Source organism: Scleropages formosus, chromosome 18 (genome assembly GCF_900964775.1).
Source record: "Scleropages formosus chromosome 18, fSclFor1.1, whole genome shotgun sequence".
Taxonomy (NCBI): Eukaryota; Metazoa; Chordata; class Actinopteri; order Osteoglossiformes; family Osteoglossidae; genus Scleropages; species Scleropages formosus.
This window is the reverse complement of record NC_041823.1, coordinates 14,197,627-14,214,990: the sequence shown is the minus strand read 5'-3', so window position 1 is coordinate 14,214,990 and position 17,364 is coordinate 14,197,627. Positions and strand designations below refer to the sequence as shown.

Sequence of the window (17,364 nt, the reverse complement as noted above, 5' to 3'; positions counted from 1 at the left end):
ATAGTGCCTAGTCATCCCCTCAGTCTCTCTCAACTGGTGCTCCACAGGGCTTGGTGCTGGGCCTCCTACTCTTCTGTATCTATACCTCTTCCTGAGGCTCTGTCATTGCCTCCCACAGATTCTGCTACCACTGCTGTATTGATGATACCCAGCTGTTTCTCTCTTTTCTCCCAGAACAGAAGCTACAAATGCTCCCTCATGTCTCACTGCTTGTCTTTGGAGCACCTCTGTCTGGATGTGCGATCACCACCTAAAACTCAGCCTCTCCAAAAACAGAGACCCTTTGCCTCCCAGCTGGTCTGTCATCCTCAGAATGCTGCTGCATGATGATGTGTTGTGTTTGACATTCAAAGCATTCTATGTATCCCCCTTCCTCAACTCTGTTCCTGTAACTGCCAGTTCAAGTTCAAGATTCTGGTTTTGTCCTTCAAGACTATTAACGAATATGCTCCCCGACATCTACGAGATCTGATCACTTAAAACATCAAGAACACAATCCTGCACTACTTTTTGTAGCCATAATTAAACATTTGAAACACTACATTCCTCTAGTGATAAAACTGACCTAGTAATAGATGACGTCAAGTTTTTTTTCAGCGAGGATTGGTCCGTTTTACAATTTCGATCGTCATATAGGGCGCAACCCGATTTTCTTCTCACTCCCAGAAGACAGTCATTGCAGTCTGGTGCCGAGTTAAAAAGCGGAACATGTTACTGTTATATTCTTTTGCGCTGATTGTATTGCCATGTTTGCCTGGATTTGGTGAGTAACTTATGTAATATGCAGATTTTTGTTATCCAAAATGTATAGGCTAATATTCGTACAGGTTATATAATATTTTAAGTGCAGTACTTTGAATTTTTGTAAATAATTTTGTCATACACCAGTTCGATAGTTTTTAAGTTTTAGGTTTTTAGGTCAAATAACCGAAATAGGATAAAAATGCTGTTCTAGCGGGATTCGCTGGTGTGTTATAATGATAATTTGGTTAATTGTGTGTCCCGCTGCTCAGCCAGCTGCCAGGAAGCGCAGTCAAAACTAAATCCTTGTAAATTTGAATTGGTGCCTGTATCTGTTTGCGCAAGTAAGGTAGCGTAACAAGTAATCATCATGTGTCTACACACCAACTTTACTGATGAGTAATGCTGATGCGTAGTTACATTAGTCTAGATCTCGTTCGTTGAGAAAGCAAGGTTATGATTTAACTCGGGTACGGTACTGAGCACACGGTTGAGACACTCAGATCACCGACTTTACTTTCTCACTGAACCCAAGTTGAAGTTTTCTTATGAATGGGTAAATGCAATACTTTATTTTTGCGTTCATGGGGAATCTTCTGTTCTGGTTGTCAAAATGATTAATATACTGTAAACTTTTTGCGCTTTAATAGCTAATTGTACGTTTTCTTTTTAAATTTAGTTCATTACTCTTTTTCAACCCAGTTTCCAGGGTTTATAGAATATTATTTCAGAAAGCTATCAGACACATTTTCTAAAAAATATTTTATTTCACACCACTTGAGAAGCAGAAAATTTGATACAAGTTAAAGGTTCACTATAGACTTATGGAATATTATCGCTATCGGTCCTCAAAATAGCGGAGTAATGCTATTGTGAAAGGTCATAAAGGTTTTTTCTGCAGTTAGTTTCGTCAGTGATTGATTCATTAATTTGTGTCCAATTCAGATTTAAAACAAGAAGTAATCATTGGAAATCAATGTACTGATTTTAATGTTTTATTTTAGTATCAAAAGTATCGCACTCAAGTGTTCTTTTGATTTGGGAGAAGAATATTGTAACCGTTATATTAGCAAACTTTTGTACTTGATGGCCTTTTATATGGCTGTATATGGTTTTATATTTCCTAAAATCGTAATGGAACTTTCACATCGTTCGTACAGTTTTCATATGTAACGCTTTGAATAGGAAGAATATTTAAGTAATAATATGCAATTGAACGGAAGGTCGAAATGGTATGTAAATCTTAACCATTGGATTAGTCCATTACTTTTATTTTAGATCTAAGGTTTTATTGACGTGTCAAATGTGGGCTGTGGTTATGTTTTCTGTATTTGCCATTTGTTAACAATTAAAGGAAAACAAGTTTTATTTTACTTTCTTTACCTTTGTTCCAATAATCACTTCATTATGCGACTGCACTTAAAGGAAACCCAAATAAACTGTAGAGAAACCCACGGAGGGTAAGCAGTGTGATTCCAAATAAAGGTTAGTGACCAGTCAGGGTCGTTTACATTCAGTTCCTGCATTAAGAAGAAATATACGAGTAAAAATACAAGCAACAGTTTTTTAAAAGAAGACAAACCTGATGTGCAGAAACGTTGGCGGAAGAAATTACAGACGAAAATAAAGGGATGGAAAGCAATTGTAATGTAACTTTCTGAGTACTACCCGCTTTCATGGCAGCAGCAGTGTGAATGAAATCCAGAAATCACTCGGGACACCCGAATACTGAACGAACATTCAGTACTACTTCATATATCTGTTAATATATTCACGTAATATTATAAATATTGTGAGTGTGGGGGCAAAAGAGCAAAATGTAGACAAAACAATTCCATTTTGTAGTTGAAATTATACATTGTGTTGCAAAATTACTTTAAAATAAATTACTTTTTTTGTTAAACAGATGGCTATTTTCACCATAACCAAGCTGAATGTCGCTTCACCTCCGGGGACCTGAAAGACCTTGAGTATATTAGCAGGTACATATTTAACAAAGTAGAGTATGCGAGATTCAACAGCACTGAGAAAAGGTTTATTGGATACACGGAATCCGGAGTGAAAGATGCAGAGAGATGGAATCAGGATGGATTAGCAGATCAAACCTATGGCGACCTGGATGCCTACTGCAGGCCCAATGCTGAGTATGAGATACAGAACATACTTTCACATACAGGTGAGTAGTTCTGTACTGTGTAAAAGCAGACATGAACTTCTCCTAAATGTTTCTCACTTAATCATTTATATGTGCTCTATAATATTTACTTCTGTTTTGATCATAAAAAGTTAAGATTCTAAATCATTTTGTCATGGATCTACATACTGTTTTGGTGTTTGAGCTGTAGAAATGGAAACTCAATACAGATAAAAGAGCAGGGTGTGGCACAGTGATGCAGCAGGTGGCACTGCAGCCTCACAGCACCTGAGTGGTGCGACAGAGCATGGGTTCACTCCCTGCTTAGTCTGTGGCATTTGCATGTTCTGTATTTGTGTGGGCTTCCTCCTACAGTCCAAAGATATGCATTTCATGTGAGTTGGTGATGCTAAATTGCCATAGGTGTGGCTTGAATCCCTTGTTTAGCATCTTTGATCAAGGTACTTACCCTAAACTGGTCAAATAAAAATTGCCCAGCTGTATAAAATGGGTAAAATCTTAAACTACTTACAATGATTTAAGTTGCTTTGGAGAAAAGCATCAGAAGAATAAATAAATGTGAATTCTTTTCTGTTTTGTTTCAGTTGAACCTTTGGTAAAAGTTAAATCTGTGAGATCTGGCAGTCAGAGACACTCCACCATGTTGGTGTGCAGTGCGTATGACTTCTACCCGGGGGAATCAAACTGACTTGGCTGAGAGATGGGAAGGAGGTGAAGACTGATGTGACTTCCACTGAAGAGCTCTATGATGGAGACTGGTACTATCAGATACACTCTTACCTGGAGCTCACACCCACATCTGGAGAGACCATAGCCTGCCAGGTAGAACACAGCAGCCTTCCAAAGCCCAAGATCTACAATTGGGGTAATAACTTTTGTTCAGTATAGTTTATTTTGTATGATAAAGATTTTATTATGCAAATAGTAGTGACATGTCTGCAATATCAGTTGTCTGATATTGAGCTTAAGATTCTTGGGTGGGGGGGCTACATGCATTTGTTTCTTCATTATCCATACTCACCACACAATTGAACAAATGGAAAAGACTTTAATTTGGTTTTGTTATATGAATCAATTTCTTCAGTTTTTAACACTTCTGTGCCTGCTCTACTGCTGACAGCTTAGCGCAAACTGTGGAAAAATCAATGACCCAAACATAGTGAAGCATAGAAGAGCCTGTGTAAGTTTGTTTTTTGTGTGGCATCATAACTGTTCCACTAGTAAAGATGTTCATTAATACGAGTGAAAAATAGCACAGAATTCAGCATTAAGCCATTTTGTGAGTCATCTTATAGCTCTGACAATTATTGATTACAATGATAATGGACTCATAATTTAAAATGCAATTCACATATCCCACATCTCACTGACAACCATTTTTTAACTCATTATTCTATATAATTATGTGAATGGATAATTCATAGCATTTTCTAGTTATCTTGTGTGTATGTATATGTGTATATAATATGGATAAATGTATATGTATAATATAGATATGATATATCTATACATGGTGCATTATCCTTGCTACTGTTGTAATCTGTGTGTGTGTGTGTGTGTGTGTGTGTGTGTGTGTGTTACTACTGCTAACCTGCTCACAATTTCTGTACATACTCTGCCATATTCTATTTATTTACTTGTTGTACATATATTTCTTATATTTAACTGCGCTTGTTCATTTGCACTTCTGGTAGATGCTAAACTGCATTTTGTTGCTGTGTACCCATACTATGCATTGACAATAAATATCTATACATCTATCTATCTATACAGCTGTACAGAAAGATACTTGCAGTACCTATTCTCTCGTCACCTATTGTCATTCTGCAGTTTGTAAGTTCTCCCTTCATTAATGGGTTTTGTAACAGATTTTGGAGCTGTGCTGATAAGTTGAATATACGACTCTAAACCCTTGTGCAACTCTACGAACTTGTGATATGTATGTTTCTGTGACAGACGTGCTCTGTTGCATCTTGAGCTCTGTGCTTACCAGGTTTGTCTATCATCTCAGCTGTTACTGAACAGGCAGTTGATATTAGTGGATGGAATGTTAGCAACACAATCACTAATTTGTCTCTGAGGACTAAATATATGTACAGAAATTTATTATTGCTGCTTAAATACAGCTCTTTACTTTGACAACCATAAACTTGCAGTAAAGTTTTGAGTATATCCAATGGAAATATACAGGTTTACAAAGTGACAAGAAGTATTGTCAGTTGTTGCCAGTTTTAACTGTGAATTGGTGATCTTTGGGTGTGGTAGGGGAAACTGTTATGTATGCACTAAACATAGTCATCAATGGCTCAATTTTTCCATGTAAAAATCATGCCTGCAGTTCATGTTGAATGTTATGAATTTTTTTTTTTGCAGGTAATGGTGAATACATCCTGGTTAAAATATAAATTTAGCTGCCAGACCAATTCAATGATGTTCCTATGTCTTTAAAGCAATATATGTGTGCAACCCCACAAAACTGAGCTTTTTCACAAGTACTACATATCATTGAATGGTCAAACCAATTCAAGATTAGACTGTATTGAATGTACAACCATGTGTTTTGTTTAAAATTAACCTTCATGTCATTTTAATTAGGGGGATAATTCATTACATGATGCAAATTAGTCCTAATGTAACAATTACTCAATTTAATTTTCAGATCCCTCAATGTCAGATGGGGAGAGAAACAAGGTGATCATTGGGGCATCTGGACTGGTTTTGGGACTGATCCTCTCGCTTGCTGGAGTGATTTACTACAAGAAGAAGTCCACAGGTGAGATTTTGTTGTGCTGTCTTTAAATAAATATTGCATTAGGATTCCAATAACTGTTAGGGTTATTGTATAAACATAAGAATGAATATATAGTACGAAGCATAAGCATTTGGAGAGTGAAGTAACACTGGCTATTTTTTGTTGCATATTCAAGAAATTTTTATTTTAAATCAGAATATGAATATAATGCTAAAGTACAGATTGTTAGCCATTATTTCATGGTAGTGCTTTTTTCATTCAGGTTAAACCATGTTGGAACAATGTCTCTTGTGTATAGGCCCCCAGTTTCAGCTGAGCATAAGTGTTGCAACCTGTGGGTGACTGGGTTTCTAAGTGCTCACATGTCATGTTCCCTTAATTGCCCACTATTAAAAGAGCTGTGAATGTGTAGGACTGGTTGTAGCCACTGGAGTTTGTGTGGTTTTGGTTTTAGTGATTTTTATTTGTTTCTAGTTTTGAGGTTAAAAACTGAACCAAGATGAAACTAGAGAATTGACTGATGGAAAAACAAGCAATTTTATAGAGGACGTTAAGGAAAAAGGACAGTTAGACCTTTGTAGCAGCTAAGCATCACAAAATCAGAAGGATTGAATATCTTGAAACTACTGGCAGAAAAGCTATTTGTGGTGACCAGGTTGTCCAAGGAAGACTGCAGTAATTGGTGCCAGAAAAATCATTTGAGCATTGAAGGAAATCCCAGACTGCAGGGTGTGTGCAGTATTCACAGAAGGCTTTGAGAGGAGTGATACAGAAGCTACACTGCAAGATGCAATCCCTCATCAGAACCATGAACAGAAGGGTCAGACTGGGAATTTGGGATGCAAAGATGAGTGAAATAATTATGAAACAGTTTTATGGACAGTGGAGGTGATGATTATCTGTTATCACAAAAGATGAAAAGGAAAGTCTGGAGAAAGAGAGGGACTGCAAGTAATACTAAGCTTACCAGCTTGTCTGTGAAACATAGAGGAGGCAGTGTCATAGCTTGAGCATGCATGGCTCCATCTGCAACTGGCTCACCGCCAGCGATGGTAGCAAAAGAATGAACTCTGAAGTGTACAGAAACAGGTCTTCCCTTGTACAAAAAATTCCCCCAAACTCGGTTTAGAAGTTCATAATGTAGCAAGACAACAGTCTAGAACATACTACACTTTTATTCTGGGAGTTCATTAAAAGAAATGCAAAGTTTTAAATGGGTCAAGACAGTTTTCTGATTTAAACCCCCCCCCTTAACATGAATTTCACTTCCTGAAGTGAGGTGAGAGTGAGGGAATTCAGAAACCTCCCCCCCAAACTACACAACACACTTAATTCATACATTTATCTGATGCTTTTTTTTTTTTTTCCCCCAAGCAACTTACAATGTTAAGGTTACAGTTATTTAGCCATTTACACAGCTGGGTAATTCTAGTGGAGCAACAGAGGGAAAGTACCTTGCTCAAGGGTACCAGAGGTAAGGATCAAGCCTGTGACTTTTGAACCCAGAGGCAGTAGCTCTAACCACTATGCTACCAGCTGTCCCAACACCTCAGTCTGCCACTAAGGCTTGGCAGTGCACCTCAAAGGAAGATGTCAAGAGTCTAGTGATGTAGGGTGTGTGCAACCAAATACTGATGCTGTACAAGTTAGTTCTAATATTTTTGGTTAGCTGGAATTGGGGAGTCTAAACACAATGGCATTGTTCTAACATCAGTTAACCTACATGGAAAAACATAAAGCTGAAATTCTGTACTGCATCATCTTATACATCTTCCATCCATCGTCAACAACCACTTTGTTCTGCATGGGGCTGTGGCAAGCTGGAGTCTAACCTGGCAGCACAGGGCACGGGGGGGGACACACCGCAGTCGGGATGCCAGTCTGTTGCTAGTACCCCAGACAGGGCTCAAGCCCCAGACCCAGCACACAGCGGCCACCTGCAGAACCCGCCACACCACCATGCCCCCCTGTATTCGTCTTTTCATCAATAAAAATTTTACTTCAATGTCACAGTACTTATGCTTCTCACTGACTGTAGAACAGATGACTTCCTTGAAAGCAGTCACTGAAAGTCATTCAGCATGTTAATTATGTATTCTAGTAAATACTGAGATGTAATCCAGAATATACATTTTTAGTTTATTCTATTATTGCGCATATTTGATATTTTTCTTGTTTTACAGGGAGAATCCTGGTACCAACAAGTTAAGTTTAGGTAGGTTGCAGTTGTTCTTAGGTGTGTTGAATAGTGCAACATTTATACTATTTACTAATGTTACCTTTTTATTTTTACTACAGTCTGTTGAAAATACACAATTATACTGTATAATAGCTAAAGGTTTTACTCTAACTCTTCTGCTTTTCCATTTCATAGTTAACTCTCAACTGTCATATAGAGAGCAATTTTATGGAACTCAGTTGTGGGGACAGGCTTCATCCTTTCATGATGATTACTGTTTTAACTTAATGCAACTTTTTTTTTTTTTTTTAATATATATATAAATACTTTGAGCATGTATAGAATGGACTGGCATCCTGTCCAGGGTGAAATGGTCCTGGGACAGGCAGTTGTAGAGAGAGAGAGAGTGTGTGTGTGTGTGTGTGTGTGTGTGGTTTTGTATAATGCTATTGTCATGCCATTACACTTAATATACTGATGAATAGTATTAATTAAAAATGTTTTACAATGTTTATTCCTTAACACATATTTTATCTGTGTCCAGTTAAATTGTGTAATCAGAGTTCTAAAGAATATGATCAGATTTTATGTATGGAAGGGCTCTGGGTGATCTGTGAGCAAAACACCACAAATTGAACCACCACATTCCTGAAGTGACTGTGACAATGTACTTGTTTGTCTCATTCCCCATTGTTCTCCATCACTTTGAAGATTTAAAGGAAATTGTTTGAGTCAGGAAACTGTTTGTGACCACAGATTTGTTGCCTGTTGCACCAAAAGAGACTATAGAAGTTGTTGAAACTACAAAGATATTAGATGACAGTGATAAAATGTTTTAAAGTGCAAAGTACTTTAAGTATGAAAACATGACTAGCACCTAAATGCTCAGTTTTTTTTTTAATGATTTAAGTCTATTTGTATAATTGGAAAAATGACAGACACAACCTGCTTTTGCAGTATAACCTTTTTGGGGATTTTAAAAACAGCAAATATAGAATTTTACATGGGTAGGATGTGGTATCTGTATGAGTCACCAGTATTCTTTAAATTTGTACCAGTAATTTTATAACTGAGGCCACTAATGAGCTATCTTTAAGCATTTTATCAAAAATCACTTTGTGCCTGGTTTTTGTTCTTGTTCAGCCTGATTAACGATTGAGTGGATCACTAGAATCTGTTCCCATTTAGACACTGCTTTAATTGAAAGTCATCTGTATGTTAATAAATATTTTTAAATGCACTGTATGGCTTGTTTTGGAGTTTTCTATTTTTCTGAAGTACAACGTATAACTAAAGGTGAAATTGGATGTACAGTACTGTGAAATTTTAGGCACTTGCTTGGGGGGGGGGGGGGGGGGGGAAGCTGTAAAGTGAGAATGCTTCCAAAAATAATGCTCATAATTAATAAACTTCCTACAAAGCTTAGTAACCATCCATTATCAATTGCTTGTCCCGAACAGGGTCGCAGTGGGCTTGACTAGGTCCTGCTCTCGGGCGGGTCTGAAGTTTGACGCCTGCTTGGGGTGCCTTGTGATGGACGGGTGTCCCCCAGTGGGTTTGCCCCCTCACCCAGAGCCCTGTGTTAGTGGGTTAGGCTCTGGTTGGCTGTGACCCTGCTCGGGACAAGTGGTGTGTGTGTGTGTGTGTGTGTGTGTGTGTGTGTGTGTGTGTGTGTGTGTGTGTGTACTGTAACGACATACAAAATCCTTACTCTAATACTGTTCCTTTTTTTGCAAAAGGAATTTTTGGAAATGTAAAATATGCTCTTTCCCATTGACATTAATGCAGAAGACATTAAATAACCATCTGAAACAAATACTTTTGTGAAACATCTAAGTGCCTAAGACTTTTGCACAGTACTATATATGTAAATTAAGGTAATTTTATAAAGGTTTAAAGTTTTCTTGTGGCCTTCGTTCCTCTTATTACTCTGGTAATAAAAAGGAATGATGCATACAGTTCTGGAAGATGTTGAGAAGATATAGAATAATGAGGAGACTAGGATTTGATTCAAAGATTTATTGTTGAAATGCTATCCTCATGGGGGAGCATGGTAGCACAGTGAGTTGGAGTGGGTCCTGCTCTCTGGTGGGTCTGGGGTTTGAGTCCTGCTTGGAGTGCCTTCTGATGGACTGGCATCCTGTCCTGGGTGTGTCCCCTCCCCCTCCAGCCTTGTGCTCTGTGTTGCTGGGTTAGGCTCCGGCTCCCTGCAACCCCCATATAGGACGTGTGTGTGTGTGGTTTTTCCTCATGTAACAAACACTAAAAATGGCAGTAGCAAATCAGTCTGACATCAAAACACAAACACTAAGATTTAACACTGATTGGTAAAGTTAGCTAACATTTGCTTTACAATAATCACAGTAACCTGGTAATAGTATTGTCTGTCTTCATGAGAGGCATGGAAAGTACACACACACACTTTCCGAACCACTTGTCCCCTACGGGGCTGCAGGGAACCGGAGCCTAACCCGGCAACACAGGGCGCAAGGCTGGAGGGGAAACACCCAGGATGGGATGCCAGTCCATCGCAAGGCACCCCAAGCGAGACTCGAACCCCAGACCCACTGGAGAGCAGGACCCGGTCCAACCCACTGTGCCACCGCACCCCCCTGCATGGAAAGTAAAAGGTGCTAAATTCTAAGAAGTGTGCTGTTATGTCTGAGTTGTACCAAAAACTACACATTATTTTAAAGCTTGTATAGATGCATTAGTGGGTAAAGATGTGCTGATTAAAGTAAATTCTGGAAATATTAATCTGCGCAACTGCACATTGAAGAAAGATGGCAAAATCAAATGTATTATAAGAAATGTGCAGAGATGAGGCAAATGTGGATTAAGTGGATGATCGTGGGAATATAAGTGAACTCCAATTACATATGAAGTAACTAAAGGTGGGGGTGCGGTGGCGCAGTGGGTTGGACCGCAGTCCTACTCTCCGGTGGGTCTGGGGTTCGAGTCCCGCTTGGGGTGCCTTGTGACGGACTGGGGTCCCGTCCTGGGTGCGTCCCCTTCCCCCTCCGGCCTTCCGCCCTGTGTTGCCGGGTAGGCTCCGGTTCCCCGTGACCCCGTAAGGGACGAGCGGTTCTGAAAATGTGTGTGTGTGTAACTAAAGGTGTGGCGTAACACATGAAAATGCTATATATGAGTGTTAAAGGAGTAAGGTTGGTTGTTTTAAATGAAATTGTGGGGTTGATTATTGAATTTATTACTATTTTGTTAAATTTACATTGTTTATATTGAAACTATAAAAAGTTAAAGAAAAGTCACTGCCAGAACCGTTTACACACTAATTCATGTCTAGTCTCCTTATCACTTTGCAGTTCACTCCAACTCAGGCGGCCCTTGTCTGAGACAGGGGTAACACACACACTGTCCAGATTATTATCGTTATCATTCGTCCACTCATTCAATGTAGAGCCAGGGTGTTCCAGAGTCTTTCCCAGAAACATAGGATATGAGGCAAGGTACACCCTGAATGGAACACCAGACAATCACAGGGCAATCACACTCATTCACTCACATAATCACACACTACAGGTGCTTTAGAGTGTCCAGTTAGCTGAAAAAACATGCCTATTGGCAGTGTGCAGAAATTAGAGCACACAGAGGAAACCCATGTGAACATGGGAACATACAAATTCTGAATGGATTCAAACCCACACCTGAGAACACAGTCCAGGCTCTGTGAGGCAACTGTGGCATTGGTTGCAGCACCATGTCGCCCTCTTAATGGAAAATTCATGGTAAGTACTTTGTTCAAGGGTTCTGCAGTAGAATTTAACCCAGGGACCTTCAGATTACATGGTAATGGTCTGAATCATATACTGCCTACTGTCTGTTGCCTGTGTATGTTGCTTCAGTGACACCCGCAAGTTTTTGCCACCGAGGACCAGTTAATGACTTATCATCTGTAGGAACAGCTGATTACAGTTGAAACTGCTCAGATGACATTTGGCCCTGCTAAACCATATTGAGAAATGTGTTATATAAAGAAACTGAACTGCATGATAAATTACATTAGATAACATTTTCTAAAGGCCTTCTAATATCTCAAAACACCACATAGTGATTAAATTAAAAAAAAGGTAAGAGAGGGTGCGGTGGTGCAGTGAGTTGGCCTGGATCTTGCTCTCCAGTGGGTCTGGGGTTCAAGTCCCATTTAGGGTGCCTTGTGACAGACTGGCATCCCGTCCTGGGTGTGTCCCTTCCCCTCCAGCCTTACGCCCTGTGTTGCCGGGTTAGGCTCCTGCTCTGTGCGACCCCATATGAGACAAACGGTTCAGACAGTGTGTATGTGTGTGTATTTTACTTGTGTCAGCATAGGGGCACAGCAGGCACTGTTGCCACACAGCTTCATTTTTGACTACACTGATCTCTACTGTTGTATGTTTTTGACCCGATGCTGGTTTTCTCAAAGTATGTCAGAAGACAAATAGACATTTGAATAGTGTGATTTTGTCAATTATATGTGAATTTGGTGTACCCCAGTTACTTGTATTAACGGTAATTTTTTTAGAACAGTGTGTTTCTCTTTAAAATGGAAACATGTGGTGTCAAGAAAAACTATGTACTGAGAACATAAAAACCATTAACAAACTATTAGCATGTGTACAAAAATCCTACAATTTCCCAGTAAAGATGCATGGCAAAAAATATAAGGCATAAATATCCATCCATTTTCAATAACCTCTTGTCCAGAGCACAGCTGCAATGAAGTGCGGTCTATTCTACAAGAATTGGGAGCACGGCTGAAACGTGGTACAACCTGGACATGAAATCAGTTCTTCTTAGGGTAGCCACATTTACACACTAAGGACAATTTAGTGTCACCATTCCACCTGAACTGCATGGAATGGTGACACTGGAAACCCATGTCACTATATCCTAGCATAGTGGATAGAGCTGCTGCCTTTTAAATCCAAAAGTGCCAGGTTTGAATCCCACCTCTAGCTGTAGTACCTTTCAGCAAGGCACTTGTTCTAAATTTCTCCAGTAAAATTACCCAGCTGTATAAACAGGTAAATAACTGTACATAGCGTAACATTGTAAGTCGCTTTGGAGACAAGCATCAGATAAGTGCAACACACACACTGCCTGAACCGCTTGTCCCATGTGGGGTCGCAGGAGCCTGACCCAGCAACAGAGGGCATAAGGCTGGAGGGGGAGAGGACACACCCAGGACGGGACGCCAGTCCGTCGCAACGCACCCCAAGCGGTACTCAAACCCCAGACCCAGTGGCGAGCAGGACCCGGTCCAACCCACTGCGCCCCTCATAGATAAGTGTAAATGTATCCTAAACCTAACTTTGAAAACAAAATCCTGAAGAGGTGTGTCTTGAAATTGGATTTGGGGAGGATCAGTGGTGCTGCAGTTGAGATGTCTCTGTGGTACTTATACACACACACACACACACACACACACTGTCTGAAACCGATTGTCCTAAGCAGGGTCGTGGTGAGCTGGAGCCTAACCTGGCAGCACAGGGCGTAAGGCTGGACGGGGAGGGGACACACCCCGGGCGGACAATCTATACAAATTATTCCATTTATTAACCCATATTAATAGTTTCCACTCTGGGAGGAAGAAATGACATAAAAAGTGAATGATATGGTAAAGACACCATATCCAAGAAAGGTAGGGCCCGAAAGGTGGAGAGGAGGAGAGGCAAAGATCTTCATTTTAACCTGGTTCTGATGGAGAATCAATATAAGGTACAGTATAAAGCAAATAGGCATGCTGTGTGGTGGGTCTGGGGTTCGAGTCCTGCTTGGGGTGCCTTGCGATGGACTGGCATCCCGTCCTGGGTGTGTCCCCTCCCTGTTCCAGCCTTGTACTCTGTGTTGCAGGGTTAAGCTCCGGTTTGTAATGACCCCGCTTAAGATAAGCAATTGTAGACACGTGTGTGTGTGTGTGTGTGTGTGTGTGTGTGTGTGTGTGTGTGTGTGTGTGTGTGTGTGTGTGTGTGTATAAAGCAAATAAGTAGTATATCTGAAGTGGGAGGTAGAGATCACCAAGAAAGGAGCAGAGTTCTGTTTTAGTTGGGGTGGTTGAGTAGAGTTGGGGATTAGCTGCTAAGAGGATAGGCTTATTTTTTGATCAGAAGAAAATTTTTCTTATTTCTTAATTTTTAATCTGTCAATTTTTATCAGAATGAAATAACAGTGTCAGTTGTTTTCAGTATTTAACGCTTGCAAAAATGTAACCTTAGAACTCACTTGAACAGCATGTGAACCAGACTGGGTGTGACTCTCCTGTGAAGTCCTAAATTTACCACTGTTAACAGAATACTCGCATATCAGGCATTCAAAAAACAACAAAGAGCTTTTCTGTTTCACCGGTCAATAGAATGTTTCCCAGTTCTCAGGAGCTCATCTGCACCAGCTACAGGATTTTTTTCTTCAGGAAAAACACACATTCTGTTTCTGTAAAACTCAGGAACACTTCTTCATTAATCCATTCTTTCATTACAAGTATTGTGTATTTCTGACTATGGCCACAAGAAGCTATAGTTTATCTCAGGAAGCATAAGGTAGAATGTGGAGGTTCAACCTTACTGGGACCCAGCAAGCTCAGAGCGAGAAACTCATTAAGCAGCCCTCACAGATGGTCAACATCTAAAAATATCACACTATTACAGTCTTGGCATAAACGTTTCAAGCAATACACACACACCAAGTAGTCCGCCTTTATGTTATGACCAATAAGAACAACAAAATCTAATACCACAGATTAAAAAGTCTGTAAAAGCAATAGCTCCACTCATGAAATCGTGTTGTCTATATTGCTCATGTCATGTGACTAGCATAAGCAGACCCTATAAAATCCCTTGATACCAAATATGTTCCTTTTAGTGAATTTTCCATTACTGCAGATTTCTTTGCAAAGTACTTTGTTTAACTGGCAGTTAGACTAATAAGCTTAGCAAACCATTAATTTTAACACCATAAATACACACACACACACACACACACACACACTGTCTGAACCACTTGTCTTGTTCGGGGTCGCAGGGAGCCAGAGCCTAACCTGGCAACACAGGGTGTAAGGCTGGAGGGGGAGGGGACACACCCAGGACAGGATGCCAGTCTGTCGCAAGGCACCCCAAGCGGGACTTGAGCCCCAGACCCACCGGAGAGCAGGGCCCGGTTCAACCCACTGCGCCACCGCGCCCCCCCATAAATATACTGAAATTTAAAATCCATAAAATGTATAAAATTAGACCAGGGGTGCGGTGGCGTAGTGGGTTTGGCCCGTGCTTGCTCGCTGGCAGGTCTGGGGTTCGAGTCCTGCTTGGGGGGCCTTGTGACAGACTGGCGTCCCATCCTGGGTGTGTCCCCTCCGGCCTTACGCCCTGTGTTGCCGGGTAGGCTCCGGTTCCCCGTGACCCCATATGGGACGAGCGGTTCTGAAAGTGTGTGTGTGTGTGTGTATAAAATTAGTTTTGTCATTCATAATATCAGATAATTTAACAATTATCTATTTGAAAAAAACAAGGTCGTTTGTCTTGTACCTATGTGTATCATGAAAATACACACACACGTTGTCTGAAACCACATGTCCCAAGCAGGCTCGTGGCAAGCCAGAGCCTAACCCCCCTAACCCAGCAACACGGGGCATAAGGCTGGAGGGGGAGGGGACACACCCAGGACGGGACGCCAGTCCGTTGCAGTGTATCCCAAGCAGCACTCGAACCCCAGACCCACCAGAGAGCAGGACCCAGCCAAACCCGCTGCACCACCGCCCCCCATCATGAAAATATTAATATGTAAAAACCTCAACTGATCTAATTGTCATTGTGATAATATAATGACTTTTAGCCTAAAACTTTTACTCTGTCCCTGTCCAGGTGTGTTGCAGCATTTTTCAGAGCAGTGTTGACACCGAGAACACAAAGTTCAGTTGTGAAAAAGCTCTATACTCATAGGTATCCCAAAGAGGACCTCCAAAGTCCACTGTCCATACAGATGGGAATTCTGACTGGCAGAAACTGTTCAATGACCTAAATGGAGGCTTGAAGCCATTAGTTAAGAGAAGGCGTGATGGGATCGAAGTGTCTGAAACATTCCCGATTTTTATTAAAAAGATGCACATGAACAAGGTAACAGTGAGAACTGAGAATGCTGTGATACTGACAATCTTATTGGAAGTTACCAAGGAGTAAGCTGGCTGCTTGTGCAGAGGAATATTACTTTATACTGATTACTATATAGATTAATTTGAATTTAATTAATCCAGTTGGAATCCTCAGCTGGTCACAGCAGCTCATGTGCAACATCACAATGATGGAACCACAACACTGTGACAGTAATGACAGTAGCAAAGGTTTCAAACTAAAATTAAATAAACTTCAAATTCAGACAAGTATATATGTATAGTACAAAATGATAAAAGAAAATAAAAGCAGTACTGCCATTTCAGCACTTCTTGGATGAATGTTTCACAGAAGACATTCTAGGGTTATGCCAAAACAGAAAAAGTGTAGAAGTAAAGCCTTTATTTTAACCTTCAATACAGAACATGCATTTAATGCCTGGGTCAATATGTCAGATACCGGATTGCATCTATTCAAAATGGAAAGACACATGGTGGATCCTGTATTTCTGGAAAAAGAGATGTCTAGAGATGCTGTTGAGTAATTTCTGAAAACTGAAAAGGATTCTGGAGTTTGGGCTCAAAGGGGAAGTTTCTTCTACAATTGATAGACACAAGATGAGAAGACACTTGGTTGTGATACCTGGCCTTATTTGCAGGGACTAATCATGATGCAGATTCCCTGTACCTCTGGCATGACTGACATACCCATGTTTACACTTGGAAAGCAATCTAGATCTTTGAGGAAATTAATGAATGATGCCATGGGTAAAACCTTCAGCATGTTGAGGACAAGAATTTCTGGGTGCAGAACTGCTAGTCATAATGGTCTAATGGCACATGCTGCACTTAAGTCAAGAAGTAAATGAACAAACATTCCAGTATCTCTTGTGAATTATTCAATGCCAGACAGCATTTTTATGATTTTTTTTAAGTAATCTCTATACTGATAAGCAGCCAAATTTCTTGTCCTGGGGTCCACTGCAGTCTCTTTAGATCAAGGCATAATGTTCAGTATATAAAGGCAAAAATTATTCAGGCTTCTTTCCTATATGACACTTGACACTTGACCGACCAGACTATCGGGCGTCGAATCGACTCCGCTGGTCACAGCACGCTTTCCATTCCTCTCTGGATCGCGCCTTCCTCATCCACGTAGCTCCAAACGTTTTTCTTATGTCGTCAATCCATCGTTTTGGAGGCCTTCCGTGTGGCCTTTTCCGCTCACGCGGATACCACTCGACAATTGCGCGAGTCCACCGATTGTCGGTGAACCGAGCAACGTGTCCGGCCCATCTCAACTTTTGCTTCTTGTACTCGTTGATGACGTCCCTCACGCCGGATTTCTCTCTGATCGTCTCACTCCGGATATGTTCTCTTAGTGATATTCCCAGCATAGATCTCTCCATCGCCCTTTGAGCAGTTACCAACCTTTGCTCTTC

The 17,364-nt window shown here is 40.6% G+C and overlaps 1 protein-coding gene across 1 annotated transcript; it reads left to right on the top strand.

Annotated features, from left to right (window-relative positions):
- The first annotated feature begins 671 nt into the window (after positions 1-671).
- LOC114909101 (HLA class II histocompatibility antigen, DQ beta 1 chain-like) lies at positions 672-9,067 on the top strand. Its single transcript, XM_029245915.1, is given in 6 exon segments — positions 672-763; positions 2,648-2,917; positions 3,481-3,567; positions 3,570-3,761; positions 5,556-5,669; positions 7,832-9,067. Coding segments are annotated over 6 exon segments (744 nt in total). The 5' UTR covers positions 672-708; the 3' UTR covers positions 7,858-9,067.
- Positions 9,068-17,364: the final 8,297 nt, after the last annotated feature.